Source organism: Festucalex cinctus, chromosome 9 (assembly GCF_051991245.1).
Source record: "Festucalex cinctus isolate MCC-2025b chromosome 9, RoL_Fcin_1.0, whole genome shotgun sequence".
Taxonomy (NCBI): Eukaryota; Metazoa; Chordata; class Actinopteri; order Syngnathiformes; family Syngnathidae; genus Festucalex; species Festucalex cinctus.
This window is the reverse complement of record NC_135419.1, coordinates 23,674,549-23,690,919: the sequence shown is the minus strand read 5'-3', so window position 1 is coordinate 23,690,919 and position 16,371 is coordinate 23,674,549. Positions and strand designations below refer to the sequence as shown.

Here is a 16,371-nt window from a genome sequence, read left to right as displayed (position 1 = left end):
CGCCTTATAATGCGGTGCGCCTTATAGTGCGGAAAATACGGTAATGAAAATACTCTTTTGTCATGTTTTTTGTGTTTTTTTTAATGCCCTGACAACAGAATACCAATGGAATAACTAAAATGATTTTGAAAAACCATCCCTCTGGCCCCATCTTATGCCTCTAATTTTATTTTCAGTTATTACAGTAATTCCCCCACCATGGTGGTAGAGAGAGAGAGAGAGAGAGAGAGAGAGAGAGAGAGAGAGAGAGAGAGAGAGAGAGAGATGTGAGAGAGTGCGAGAGAGAGCGAGTGAGAGAGCGAAAGAGTGAGAGAGCGAAAGAGCGAGAGCGAGCAAGAGAGAGAGCGAGAGCGAGGGAGTGTGAGAGAGAGTGAGAGAGCAAGCTAGAGGTAGAGAGAGGGAGAGCGAGGGAGAGAGCGAGAGCGAGCGAGCGAGTGAGAGAGCGAAAGAGTGACTCAAAGAGCGAGTGAGAGAGGGAGAGAGAGAGAGAGAGAGAGAGAGAGAGAGAGAGAGAGAGAGAGAGAGAGAGAGAGAGAGAGAGAGAGAGAGAGAGAGAGAGAGAGAGACACTCAGCTGTCCAACAAGCCTGGCTGTCCATTTATTTCGCAAATCTGCTTCAAAAAGTGAAACCTTTCTGTTATATCTGTTCACCACCCACAAAGTGAAATATTTCAAGCCTTTAATTGTTTCAATTTTGGAAAAAAAAATAATCTAGTGTTACACAAAATTAGAATATCGTGACAAAACTCAACATTGTACGCTCCGTGTCCCGATCTTGTCAGCTAGTTAATGCAAAACAACTGCCGAGGCTTTCCTCAGTCTTTAAAAAGGTCTCAGTCTGGTTTAATATACTTCAGAATTATGGGTAAGACTGCTCACTTGATGATTGTACAGAAAACTATCATTAACACCCTCCATTAGGAAAAGAGGTTTAAAAAAAGAAAAAGAAAAGAAATTCCAAAGAAGAAAATAGTTTTAGACAAAATAGATACAGATCAATGACATATAAAGGGAATTAATAGGAGTTGTAGCAGTTAGCTTAGCGGCTAGTTAGCATCACAGTCACGTCAAATAGGTAGCGAGTCACGATAAAAAACAAAACAAAACAAAAAAACACTGTGGATTGTTCATTTTGGCCAAAACAATATCCAACCACTGTCAACCAACTATTTTTTATTTTTTTTGGGTCATAAGGAGTGTGTCTAACTTTTGTTCCCTTTTCCGAACAACACAAGCTGTTTCATGTGCTCCTCGTGCTGGCCATCCATGACTTGATGTTTTCTTCCGATGATGAAGCTCTTTTGACAAGAGAAATTTCTCACCCATCGCTGATGTGGCAAGCATGGAAATGTGAGCGGAGTTTGCACAGCCACACCAGAACAAAAGCAGCAATCATGCCATTTTTGATCATGTACAAGTGACAATGTTCACACTGTTAGTTGCTGTTTACATTTTAAGTTGTATTCATTATTCCTGAGGAGTCTGTTTTTAGTAATTCAATTTAACTTATTTTATGTTGTACATTTGTTGTGCTGTTGTTGAGTACAAAATATTTAATCTTCTCTGATTATCATCTTTTTCATGTTTTGTTTAAAAAAAAAAAAATTACTTCATACGTTCATAAAATGTTGATGTGCTTCTAAAAAATGTGAAATTGAGCTAAATTCAAATTTTCCAATTTGGTCTTGCAGATTAGCGACTCCAAACCCAGTCACATTGTTTACCTAGCTGACCATGGCCTATGAGTAGGGATGTAATGATAATGGCAATATCGCGATATTGTGATATTAAAACTGCCACAATATATCCTCGTCGTCATGTCATGATATTAAAAGCAGCACATTTGTTAAAAAAAAAAAAAAAAAAAAAAAAAAAAAAAAAAAAAAAAAAAAAAAAAAAGTCAGGTTGATTTCCATTTGTGCAGTTCTAGCACCATCTGGTGGCTAGTTTTTTAGTGCAGTTTAATTTTCACATGGCATGTTTTGGCCCTTTTATGTTTAAAATCCACGATAATGGCCAGATGAAGGGGAACATAATATACTTGTGAACAGAGTCAATATGTGGAGGAACTAAATTTATTGTATTTATTAATTTCTTATTCAATTTAAATAATAATTATTTTATTTATTTTATTAATATTTTTTTTATTAATTTATTGTACTGCTTGTATTAGTGTATTAGTATTATTTACATTTTTTATTATTATTTTTTATATAATTTATATTTTTATACTTTTCATTGTTGTAATGTACAAAAACAACATTGTTGTTTTTTTTAGTTGCAAGAGCTCTTTTTTTTTTTTTATTTGATCATATTGTGACTTTCGTTTGTATCGCCAACCTCCCCACAATATCGTGATAATTATCGTATCGTGACCTTCATGTCGTGATAATATCGGATTGTGATGTTTGGATATCGTTGCATCCCTACCTATGAGGCCGGTGTCATAAATGCAAATCAGATCACGTTTACCATTCCAAACCGTAAACTACTCGGAACATGGTCACTTCATGAAATGGTGTCTTTACTCTTCAGTACAATAAAGAGATGTGAAAATTCAATAACAACTATCTATTATACTTTTATTACATCAGGGGGTAAAAAACTCGAGTTTTGCCTCATGTAAATGATGTAAGTTGTGTGGTGTTACCTGGAAAGCATGTCTGTAGGTGTTCCGTTAGAGCCTCCTGGGTGACAGGCTTATGCGAGGAGTTCATAGCAGAGATAGCCAATACCAGTACTTCTCCCAGAGGGATGAACTGGGATTGGCTGATAGGGGACATACTGATGGGGGACACATCACCTGCCAAGAGACAAGTCATAGTAATTAACAGGCAATTATCAGCTATAACATAACCATTTACGTTAACCATTGCTGCATTACTGAACAGCTAGTTGTATAAGTGTACTTGCATTTATTTCAAAATAGACACACATACACCAAGGAGGAACAAGAAACAAGCTATTACCAGACTCTTCTTGACCAAATACACTATTATCTAGGGGTGTTGAAAAAAATCGATTCGGCGATATATCGCGATACTACATCGCGCGATTCTCGAATCGATTCAATAATAGGCAAAATCGATTTTTTTTTTTTTTTTTTTTTTAGGATTCACACCTTAAGCATGGAAGAATGTTATATGAACGGAACATTAAGCCTTAATATTTTATTTTAATGCTGTTTAAACATGAAACAGATTACAACCTCTATAAGACTGAAATTTCAGATAAATAAATAATACATTTTCATATAAATCTTACACTCTACAAGCTTACTGATTAGTATTTTCTAAATTTGAATGAAAAAAATTGCAACAATCGACTTATAAATTCGTATCGGGATTAATCGGTATCGAATCGAATCGTGACCTGTGAACCCCTACTTATTATCCATTACTTATTGAGCAATTACTTGGCGGGCCACTAGGGGGAGTGCCTCATAAGAGTGGCGGGGAAATAGATGGAAGTCTTCAGGCGAAGAAGACTCATGAGCTTACTTTTACTTGTGTAAGATATTTATTTATCTGTCCAACAAGTGACGCAATTTTGCATATGTTTCTATGAAAAATGTATTATATCTTCAAATTGAACATTTTAAAACATTTTGTTTCGACTGTTTGAAGCACACAATATCTGAGGAATATTAATATTGATTTAATTGGATTTCATATTTAAGTAATTTTATTTATTTACAATTGTCACAGTTTATAAAATCCAACAATTGACTAAGTTGACTGACATGTTGCATGACAACAGTGTTTAAGAAAGACAAATGTGTTCGCAGAAAGTGGTCTCTGTTAAGGAAACATTTCTATTTGTTTTTTTGTTTTTTTAAATACACTAAAGTACTCACTGTGAAGAAGAAACTAGTTTTAATATTGTGCTTGAGTGATGGTACAAAAAGAAACTATTTTCTCATTGAAGAAACATCCGTTCATGTCAAGTAGTTTTATCGTGGATTTATTACCTAACCAATATATCGATAATCGTGTTATCATCTCATCATGAGATAATCGTTATCATCAGCCTTGTATTGCATATCGTATCGTATGTTACCCAGAAGGTGCCCATCCCTACTTATAAGGGTGTTGTCGTCCGCTAGCAGGTGGTTTTAGAATCTACACAATTACGTAGCATACACAATTCAATGTCCTTTCCTTTACAACTTATTATTTGCCATAATTGTTTGTTTTTATGAGCAAAGACGGCATCAGCTGCCCTGTGTATTTTGTTGCTACAACAAAAAGACACATGAACAGAACTCAGTCGTAATTAGGAGTGTCCGAGAGGTAAGATCAATCTTTCCCATAGCATGTGAAGGCAGCGTTATTTTTCTCATGTTAACTGCAATTTTTTACGATGTCCAACTGTTTTCTGGACTGCCTAAATGTAGCCATTTATGACATGGACATCTTATTTGAAATTTAAAACTAGTGTTGTTCCGATACCTTTTTTTGACCCCCGATACCGATTCCGATACCCAGCTTTGCAATATCGGCCGATACCGATACCATACCGATACTTAAGGGATTTTTTTCCTCAACATGAAAAAGCTGTCCTGCCATTGGTTCAGAGCATTCAAGGGCCAATAGGATATCTTAGATCGGCATGCAGTGAGCATGTCAAATATCTGTGAATGTTGCACGAGCAAGACACAAGATGCTGCATCCAAAATCCTATATTAGCCTTGGAATTAATGCTATCGGCACGTCACTTGTGAGTAGTCACCGATACCGATACCACTGATTTAATGCAGTATCGGCGCCTCTGCCAATACCAGTATCGGTATCGGAACAACACCATTTAAAACATTGTTTAAAGAGTTTTGTTTACTGAGCTTTGACAGTGTGAATAAGCTTATTTGGTTCCTCCAGCTTTGCTGTGCTTACGAAAGAAAAAAAAAATGCAGTAAACACTTGTCTTCTTTCTGAAACTATCTAATTAGCAGAGGATGCAATACTGTCATGGTGAAATTTAATGGAAATCTTGACGTAGGCATGTGGAAATTATACAAAACACCACCCCAGGTAGGGCTGCATGATATTGGAAAATCATGCGATATGCGATATAGTTCCTGAAAATAGCGATATTGAAATTATTGTGATATTTAACATGTAACTAAAGAAGTGACATTTTTATTATCTAATTAAATAATAACATTTTTCCATGCAACAAAATAAGCAAACCCAATATATTCTTAGTCAATTCAGTGTAATTACCGCTCGATAATGTTCTCTTGGATGGAGGTGCAGATTTTAGTTAGCGACTGACTAGTCAAATTCAAATAAAAGCATAAAATTCCATATTAAACTTTTTGTATGTCTTTGCGATATGCATATTGCATGGACCAATATTGCGATATCAATATTTTTTTTATATATTGTGCAGCCCTAACCCCAGGTATATTTTTTTTTACAAGAATACAACAAAGCGAAAACATCTCAAACCTGCAGGACTCCGGACCTCGATTGTGTCAGCATGCCATAAAATGACTTGTGGTCAAATTTAGTGTTTCAGTCTTTGTCTCTTTTGTGTTCATGTTTGTTGTTATTTAGAGTATCAATACATTAGTGTATTGCGCAAAACAATGTTTCTGAGCTCCCCAAAACTTTGCCTTGTTGAACATATAGTTCAGAGGAAAGGTCAGCATTGTGAATACGGTATATTTGTTATTTATTTATTACAAAATTCTTATTGTATTTTCTAAATTTTTTAAGTATGTAAAATACAGTATAGAAATACGAAAAATATATATATAGCAAGAGTGGTTGCCAGTACAGTAGCTTGAAAAAGTATTCTTACACCTTGAGTTTTTCAACGTTTTTAATAAATATTGGAATGAATACTTTTTCAAGCTGTTATACATTTAAAAAGTATATGGTAAGTAGCAGAACTTTGCATCTGATTTTAAGGCACAGGTGCAGAGGGTCTTGCCACTGACCACCACCCCACAGCTGCCAGAGAGTGACAGCTGCCATGGGCCATCATTAAATGTCCCATGAGTAGGACGAATCATAACCTACATACATGCTGCACTTAAATAGTACGTACTGCCTCCCTTTTCTTCAACAAAAAAAAAAAACTGCACTGCAAATGGTATTGCTGTTCTGTCATATGGTGTATACAGCAAATCTAATCAATTTGTGCTTTACATATGCAATTGGATACTGAGATATTTTCCCTCCAGTGTAAAAAGCAAATCATATCAACACCTTATATAGATATGAATGCAACAAGTGTCTTAAAATAAGGTAAAATGAAAATCACAACAACAAAGATCAAACTGTTAATGAAGTACTCAGTTTTCTTCTGACAACAGAACATTATCCTCAGATTTGCAACTCTTCATTCAGGAAAATACAATACTTGATTTTTATTGCATTTTACTTGCAGGAGGCGGCAAAGGAAACAAAATCTCCATTGGACTCCATTTCAGTGAAAACAATTCTCCCAGAAAATATAAGGTATATGTGCACAATATGCACTGAGTTTGAAATGTCCGACGACAGTATTTGAATACATCTGCAGTTCGGCTCGCCTAACACTGTCATTTGTTTACGCTCCCGTTAGTGGCTAGTTGCTAACGCCAGACTTGTGTCATATCATACAAATTAACAGACGAATTAACTTTATTAGTGTCCTTAATTAGGAATTAAATAGAACTTGGAGGTGGCGTCATACTGATGAAAGTTGACAGTGGCGTGAGGACGAGTCAAGTTGACCGCCTGCGAGCTATATGCGCAAGGCCGGGATGCAGATATGATGATGTCATTAACATGTGCTACTGCGGTAAGATGGTAGAGTCTCTACTTTCGGCAAAATTTATACCTTATATTGAATATACCGTCTCTATCGCCCAGCCCTAGGTCTAACGTGATCGAATTTTTTAGGACAACAGGAGGGTTAAGTTTGCTGATGAGCTGATCATTGGAATCAGGTGTGTTACGAGTATGGAAACATCTAAAACTTGAAGGACACCGGCCTTCGAGGACCAGAACTAGAGAAGCCTGCTCTATACAGTAGTATACCAAAGCTTTATAAAACAAATTTGAGGCAATCTCTCCAACAGCTTGACTGAAATTGGGTCATGCAATATGATCACCACAAGTGATCCCAATTCAACATCAGACAAATCTAAATGATGGCTGTAGAAGTAAAGAATCCAGGTGACCCAGCAAAAAGTCCAGACATCGACCTGATTGAATTGCTGTGGTTGGACAAATAACTACAAAGAATACACAACACAACTTTTGAATACCCTTTGTTGATATAAATGTGTTCTGTGAATTAAGAATTTTCTACATGAAGTCTGTAAAGTTATTTTAAGGGTTTATCATTTAATGACTAATGATAATCAATTACTTGCCAATTAATCGATTAATTTTGACAGCTCTAGTGTTTTTGTATGTGCCATAATCCCAAAATGTACTGGATGACCAAGTTTCCATCGGGTCTCGTTTGTTTGGGGCATCGATCAAACAGATTCCCTCGTATGAGGTGGTGTAAAGTTGACTCATTAGTCGCCACGCGAAATCCTCAGAGGTGAAATGCTACTGTAGACTTGAGTGCTGCCATTTCCTGATAATAACATGTGGTCCTTCATCTCGCCGAATCGCTTGAATCCACTTCTGTTTTAGTTCCATGTTGCAGGGAAATGAATGAAATGAAAGGCTGATTTACGGTAATAAAGTTTAGAACGCAGGAAGAGCATGTTGATACAATACTTTTATTTTTAGCCTGTGGCATTGTGTGTTACAGTCACTGCCTGTGCACCACACCGGAAGTCGCAATCCACAGCGATTGCGTATTTCCGGCAACAAAATGCCGAAGTGTGAAAAAGTTCTATTGAAACTCAAAACCCAACTGACATTGCGGCACAACACAGTGTTAGTTGGAGAAGTTTTCTTCTCAACTTTGAAAAATAATTTTTGATGCCATTTCGACCTCTAAAAGTAGTAGCACCAAACTGTTAAAATAACTATTACACAACCCCTGGTTGTCAAAAGTTTAGTTATTTATTAGTCAGATGGCATCCCAGTTGCTTCTCTGCTAGCATGTTTGCTGCATTGAGGTGCTATGGCAGCCCATTTTTCCGCCACACAAACATTAGATCCAAACAGCCCAACTTTTCAGCAACAGCAACAGTGGTATGCTTTAGAAAGCTTGAGTGGGATGGAGGTGTCGGATGATCAACAGAAAATTGACTCTTGCATATTACGGGGGAATTTTATGAATGGAATGGGAACAGAATGGCACAACAGAACGCGCTACTTCTGTCCTTTTTCTTGGTTAAAGAACACAAAAAGCCATTTGAGTACCTTATTTCAGGATGAAGATACAGTCTACAGTCTTTAATATCGTACCCTGCATCGTCCCCAGTGAGGATTTCATTAAAAACTCCTAACAGGGCTATCTGTGCTATGGATCATCTTGAAACCTGATTGGAAAATTTCCGTTATGTTATATTCATCCAAAAAGGAATCTACTAACTGCGTATGTACTACTTTTTCCAGAATTTACTCAAAAGCCCCCTTGCATAGTTGAATCTGGTGTGCATGAGTATTTTCACTTCACACCGCTTATCTGCACCCGTGACTATAAAAGTCAGGCAATGGTAGCTGGCCACCCCCAGACCCATTCAGTAGCCCACAAGTTGGATCCCATGGTAGGGGCTGAAAATAGGGACGAGCTTTAGCACCAACCAAACACTAGGGATGTAACGATATCCAAACATCACGATGCGATATCACATTATGAAGGTCACAATATGATAATTATCATGATATTGTGGGGGAGTTGGCGATATTTAAAAAAGGTCACAATATTGTAAAAAAAAAAAAAAAAAAAAAAAGAGCTCATACCAAAAAAAGCACAATATTGTGCTTTTGGACATAACAGCAATGCATGTAAACCACCTACAATCTTTAATAACAATAATGAGGCGCTTACTTGTTAATGCCCGCACACATTGAGTTCCTCCTCATATTGACTTGCTTCACAGGCATATTACGTTCCCCTTCATCTGACAATTAGCATAGATTTTAAACATAGAAGGCCAAAACATCTCTAATGAAAATTAAATTGCACTAATAAACTAGCCACCAGAGGGTGCTAGAAATGCACAAATGGAAATCAACCTGACTTTTTTTAACAGATGTGTTCCCTTTAAATATTGTGAACATGACGACAACGATATTGTGGCAGTTTTAATATCACAATATTGTCCTTATTGTTAGATCCCTTCCAACCAATGGGGTGAGAAAGAATCGGGGCAGGAGTGTGATACAGAACTTGGTTCGCCAACAAGCTGGATAGGTTTTGGGTGACTTGGGGAAGTCATCTGCTCTGTGGGGAAAACACCTTGGGCCATTCTCACGGATCTTCCAAACTACAATGCCCGTCAGATTTATTGCAAAGTGCCAAGTGAGGCCTGTTGATGGGCACGGGAGCTCTGCATTGAAGGTGCAATGTGCTGTGCTGTGTCAAATCTCCGGAGACCGTGACATGACAAAACGTAGAAAAATATCTCGTTTGTAGACAGGGCCTCAAACGTCAATATTCTTTATTACTAAGGGAGCCAGTTCTCACATTTGACTTTTAAAATATCATTTTGGTCATTCATGAATAGAAGCATCATTTATTAATGTATGCATGCTGGTCTAATGCAATTGAATTTCAATTAAGTTAGGCTCATTCTTTACAGCAATATAGGGTGCATGTTTACAGTCTGGCCTTTGAGGGGTATGGAAAAACATGTTTTGTGACCCTTAAAATCATCAATGTTGAAGCAATATTATGTAGCAAAGAATCAACGCCCCATTGAAACGCTTCTGATTCTGTTACCCGATTTTCCATCGCTGCATTTTACCATCACATCATTGCACCTCTCTGTGTAGATGTCCCCAAAAAACGGACAGAGCATTTTATTGCAGGCAGAGTGCTCCCACGAACACCAAATGGTACCAGACATCAGTACTGTAGTCAACTAGCAGTTATTTAACAAGTTAACAGTTATCAGCATTTCACCGTCTCGTCCAGTCATGTCATTAAAAAATACACTGAGCTGCAGATACAGAAGAGCCATTTTGGCGTAGCAGCTGTTAGCTTGCAGCCCTGTGTTCTCCATTTTTACTACGGTCTCCCAAAAAAGAAAAAAGTCCAAGAGCGAGGAGGAGACAGCGCTTGTCGGAAAAGGAGCGATATGATAGAAAATAAGATGCAGAGCGTGGTGAGAAGAATAAAATTGTATAGTGAACATGAGGGCAAGTCTGTGGAGCAAAGTAGCAAGAAAAAAGAACGATAAAAGCAGGATGGAGGAGCATTGATCGTCCATGTCTCTCTCACTGCAGTGGTAGTAAACAATCAGCCGGCCTCCTTTGTCCACACCACTAAACCACACCCCCTCCTTTTGTCATGCACTCCCTCCCTCCCTCCACCTCTCTCACCATTCATTTACATCATTACCCATCTTGCAATTTGTCCTACTTTTTTCCCCCACATCATGTAATACATACATGTGTGGGCATGATCTATCGTTCTGTCACTCATTTTTCTTTCTCAATCTCCCTCGCTCTGCACAGCTGTGATGCTACACTCTGCTCACAACGCTAACTAGCAGCTGCTGCTAACATGCTAGCTAATAATGAACGAGTGCTACACAAAGACGCGCACATCCAGACTAGCCCAGCAGGCAGATTCCTACCTTGGTTAATCGTGTTCCGCTCTAGGTCAAAAATACTCCAATTCAAAAGCGGTTGCTTCTGATGGTAGCACAGCTCTCGCTCACATACACACACACACTGGCTCATGCGCCTCTCTGTCAGACACGTACATACACACTGTGCTCCTCCCCCGCCCCTAGCAAACACACACAGGCTTGTTACGTCCTCCACTGTTCTCTCGCTCCTCGTCCCCTCCCCTCTTTTCCCACACACATACACCCCCCCCCCCCCTCCCACACACACACACACACACACACACAAATGAGCATTCAGTCAGGGGCTACCCACAATCCTCTGCGCCACACAAAGACAAGGAGGTGTGACCAATCACATACCGCCTCACTCTGCATCTGCGCCCCCCCTCCCTCGCTGTGTAATGCTCAGTGACATACAAGCTTGTGGGCGGGCTGCTGAGAAGGTTGCCATGACAATGCATCCCAAGTTGCCTCTTCCTTGCCATCACTCATATGTTCACACATGCAGTCACGCGCGCGTTCAGTATTTTCCCTTTTTAGAACTCTGAAGCATGTGCTCTGATGTGGTGCGAGCACAAAGCTGTGTTGCAGTACTGCAGCTGGGTTCTGGTGTGACCCACTTTGAGCACTATAGCTACTGGATGTAGGACACACACACACACACACACACACACACACACACCCACACACACACACACACACACACACACACACACACACACACACACAAATACACAAAATTTTTATGGGGCTTTGAAACAGTTACATAGTGAATCGTTCATTTATAAATATTAACAACTTCACTCATCTCTGCTGAGGCTGGTCCATTATGTGGTGTAAAAAAATCAACTAAAAGGTGATCCTTGTTTGCTAACCTCTGGTCTGCAAGGTACAGTAGTACCTCTCCTTGCGAAATTAATTGGTTCTGGAAGAAAGTTCTTAAGTAGAAAATTTTGTCAGTAGAGACGCATTTTCCATGTAAATGCCCTAATCCAGCGGTGTCCAAACTACGGCCCGGGGGCCATTTTGGCCCGCCGTCCATTTTTCAGTGGCCCGCGACATATGCTAAAAATGGCATTTGATTCAGTTCAAATGAAATAAAAACAAAAATGTTCGGAGATGGTCAACGTAAGAAGGGAGGGCGTCGAAAAACACAAGGTGCCATTCAAGGTTATTTTAGTTCACTAAAACTAACCAAAAATCTAAAATTAAAATTCAAAAAACAATTTTGTTAATGAAATTAAATAAAAATGAAAATGCTTTTTAAAAAAACAAAACAAACTGAAACTATATTTTACATTTACAAAACTAACTAAAACTATAATTACAACAAAAATTTATTTTGTTTTAGTCTTTGGTAATTCGTTTAATGCATGAGCCTTTGGGGATGATTTTAAATGTGATTTTTAGTAGATTTATTTTGATATAAACCGGAATGATGACGTTTGAAAGTATGTCACACAGAAGTGACGTCATCTAGCAGCAGCCAATAGAAAAGCACCTTCAGATGACGTCGCGCCCATGGTGTTTTTTTTTTTGTTTAAATATTGCGCAATACAATATTTTTTTAAACTAAATCTAATACTGAAACTAAGTAAAACTAAACTAAAACTAAGCATTTATTAGAGAAATAAAACTAATAAAAACTAACAGAACCACTCTGAAAACTAATAAAAACTAACTAAAATGAAAAATTCCAAAACTATAGTAACCCTACTGCCATATTACAAATAAATTGGTTTATACACTGTATCATTTTTCTAAATATGCAAAAGCACAAATAAATTATTTGCACAATTTTTAGGACTAAACACAATTTCTCTTCATAACATTATGTGGCCCTTGCATCCTTCTGATTTTCTTTATGTGGGCCTCAAATGAAAAGATTTGGACACCCCTGCCCTAATCCATTCCAAGCCTCCCAAAATTCAGACATAAACGTCTTATAAAGCATAAAAATGCATCAAAACATGTAACAAATACATGTTACAATAAGGTTATTGCACAATAAATGAGAGTTGTGCATAATGTAAAAAAACAAAGTATAGAGTAAAGAATAAAAATGATGCTCTTTTTGCCTGGTGTTTTGTAAAGAACTGATTCAATGATGTTCGTTTTTTTAACAATCTTGTTTATTTTTATTTTATTTATTTTTTATTTATCGCTCACTCACTCACGCTTACATCATGTAAGCCACACATCATCTCCCGCAGGCAAGTGACTGGAGCCTTTTCTTTTTTCTTTTTTTTTTTTTAAAAACAATCCTTCGAGAATGTCCAAGGCAAACATCATCATAGTGAGCGATCACCCAAATCGTGAACACTTTTTCTGGGTGATTCTTTTCAATAAATTCCGAAACTTGATGGAAACTTCAGGTACGGCGAGGCATCTCCCCCCCCCCCCCCCCCCCAAAAAAAAAAGGCCTGTCTCGTCGCAATTAAAAACTTACTGAGCAATGTAGCCTTCATCAATCACCAATTGTTTGAATTTTTGCACAAATTTGTCGGTCGTTAGTTAATACATTTACGTAAAATTATCTAATCACCTCATGGTCCAAGGGGCGAACGACGAGGACACTACATAGACACATTCTATTCTGTATCTATGGTCACATATGGTACAGGTCCCCCTTAGCCAATGGGATGCCAGGAAGATGCCAGTAATAGCCAATGGCAGAGCAGCTGTAAGTATGTTGCGTTCAGGAAACTCTGGGAGCTGCGAGTAGCGGTCTATACTGTAGTTTTACCTTTCGTATCTTGAAACTTGTTTCGCAACAAGAGGCAATATTTCGCTGTTGAGGAGTTTCGTAACTTGAAAATTTCATATGAAGGGACGTTTGTAGGTAGAGGTACCACTGTACAGTTCAATTGTACAAACTCTTGAGGTTTGTGCAAGTTTAAAATCTAAAATTTGTACATATGTGTAGACTCCAGCTTCCTCCAATTTCTTCTTCATTTGTCTTGTGCATTTTTCTGTTTTCAAGACATATGGCCTTTAGTTGTTTGTCTTGACGCTTAGATGTCTTCCTTGGTCTACCAGTACGCTTGACTTTAACAAACTTCCCATGATGTTTGTACTTGGTCCAGATCTTGAGCTGACTGTGAACAGCCCACATCTTTGGCAACCATACGTGTAGTTACCTTATTCAAGAAGTTTGATAATCCTGTCTTTGGTCTCAAGAGACATCTCCCTTGTTGGAACCATGATTCTTGCCAATCCACTTGGTCCAGAAGCCATCCAAGGTGTGATAACTGCACTGTTATTAACTGCTGACGAACGAGCAAATGTCATTTTGAGGTAGGCGCCCAATTAAGGAAAGGAAATTGACCCAAGGAAGCTTGTAGCATTCCTGTGATTGCAAGAAATAGAAAGTTGGCAAAAGAAATGAGAAGAAATAAGTCAGAAGCTACAAACCTAGTCAGTATAGCTTGTCAACCTCTGACTAAACCAGCGTCTCCGATTACCAATGTGAGACTAGCGCTACTAAATACAAGATCACTAGTTAACAAATCATTGTTGATTCATGACATTATTATGACATATGATCTTGACTTATTTCTCCTCAGTGAAACATGGCTAACAGAAGGTTCCTGCAACACTGTTCTCAATGAGGCAACACCAACAAATTTTAGTTTCATGAACAAATGTCGTAATGGCAAAAAAGGTGGTGGTCTTGCTGCCATTTTTAAATCTCTATTTCAGTGTAAATAAATTTCATTGGGAGGCTTTAATTCATTTGAATATCTTAATCTTTTGGTAAAAGGTGAACCAGATATCGTCATTGTCATAATTTATAGACCTCCAAAACAAAAAGGCAGATTCATGGAGGAATTTGAAGAAATGCTGTCAGTAATTTGTACCGACTATGATTATCTGGTCTTAACTGGAGACTTTAACATTCATGTTGACAACAACTTGGATAAAAATACCAAAGAATTGTTTAATATACTTGATATTTTTGGTCTCTCACAACATGTAAAAGGTCCAACACACAATCAAGGTCACAATTTTGATCTCGTCATCTCTAAAGGTGTGGACATTTTATCTGTTGAGGTGAAAGATCTGGCTATTTCAGATCATTTCTGTGTGTTTTTTGAATTACAAACAATCGCAGAAGTTCAAACAACTACTGTCTCTATTAAAAAAAGGTACATAAATTAGAATACAAGCAACATGTTTATGGAATTAATGGCTGCATCACCAACTGTAAATGCAGAGACCGTTGATGAACTTCTGGATGAATTCACCTAAAAAATCTCAAATGTTTTGGATGCTGTTGCTCCTATTAAAACTAAGACCATTTCATCCCGAACTAAAACACCTTGGAGGTGTGCTACCAACATAATGACTTTGAAATCTAAATGCAGAAAAGCCGAGCGAAAGTGGAGAAAAACTAAACTCCAAGTTCATTTTGACCTGCACAGACAATGTCGTTGTCTTTTTAACCAAGAGTTAGTAATAGCTAGACAACACTTTTCTGAAATTATTAGTAGGAACCTCAACAATACACGCACTCTATTTGGCGTGGTTGACAAACTTACAAATCCCCCAAATCAAACAGCGCCAGAACTCCTCTCAACAGATAAATGCAATGAATTTGCCTGCTACTTTAGTGAAAAAAGTACAAGCCATCAGGTCAAACATTGTTACAAACCAGCAAAAAACAAAATGATGCAGCACTTAAAATCACCTAGGAATAATTTAATTACCATAACAGAATTTGACTCAGTGGATCAAAATACTGTAGTAGACTTGGTTCAGCAATTGAAACCTTCCCCGAGCTGTCTTGACTCAATACCATCTGGCTTTTTCAAAATCATTGTGAAATCTTTTCAGATCGATTTACAACAAATAATTAATTGCTCACTTCAATCAGGTGAGCTTCCTAAATCTCTGAAAGTAGCCGCCGTCAAGCCCATTCTAAAAAAAGAGAACACTGGATGTCTCCCTGCTAACAAATTATAGACCAATCTCAAACCTTCCCTTCGTAACTAAAATAGTTGAAAAAGTGGTTTTTAATCAACTCAGAAATTTCTTGAGCTTAAACGGACTTTTGGATAAATTCCAGTCAGGTTTCCGACCTCATCACAGTACAGAAACAGCCCTGATTAAAGTACTGAACAAATATAAGATTGAGCACTGATGCAGGGAAGGTATCAGTGCTCGTCTTGTTGGACCTCAGTGCAGCATTTGACACGATTGATCATAATATACTGTTAGACAGGCTGGAAACTTGGGTGGGATTAAATGGAACAGTCCTTAAATGGTTCAGGTCCTATTTGGAGGAAAGGAGTTACTTTGTGAATATTGGAAATTTTGAATCTGATCGAAAGGCCATGACATATGGAGGGTCAATCCTTGGACCCCTGTTGTTCAGTCTGTATATGTTACCTTTGGCTCAAATGCTTCAGAACGCCGATGTTGACTATCATAGTTATGCAGATGACACACAACTGTATTTATCAATGTCCCCAAATGACAGCAGTTCTATTAACGTATTGTGTCATTCTCTAGAGCAAATTAACAACTAGATGAACTAAAATTTCCTTCAGCTGAACGAAAACAAAACGGAGCTCATTGTTTTCGGCAATAAAGAAAAGAGAATTGCTGTTAAAAAACAGCTTGAGTCACTGTCTTTAGAAACTAAAGACCAAGTTCAAAATCTTGGGGTA

General features: G+C 37.9%; 1 protein-coding gene across 2 annotated transcripts in view; it reads right to left on the bottom strand.

Moving 5' to 3' along the window:
- Nucleotides 1-16,371, bottom strand: part of LOC144025670 (storkhead-box protein 2-like) — a 70,131-nt gene that overhangs the window by 17,732 nt on the left and 36,028 nt on the right. The window contains exons 1-2 of one of the 2 annotated variants that reach the window (XM_077531940.1): nt 10,706-10,887; nt 2,651-2,803 (exon numbers count right to left, since the gene is read on the bottom strand). In XM_077531940.1, the coding sequence (XP_077388066.1) occupies nt 2,651-2,803; nt 10,706-10,811 (259 nt within the window). In that variant the 5' untranslated portion in view covers nt 10,812-10,887. Of the gene's footprint in view, nt 1-2,650; nt 2,804-10,705; nt 10,888-16,371 lie in introns of those variants that run through there. The other variant, XM_077531939.1, reaches the window with a different exon arrangement.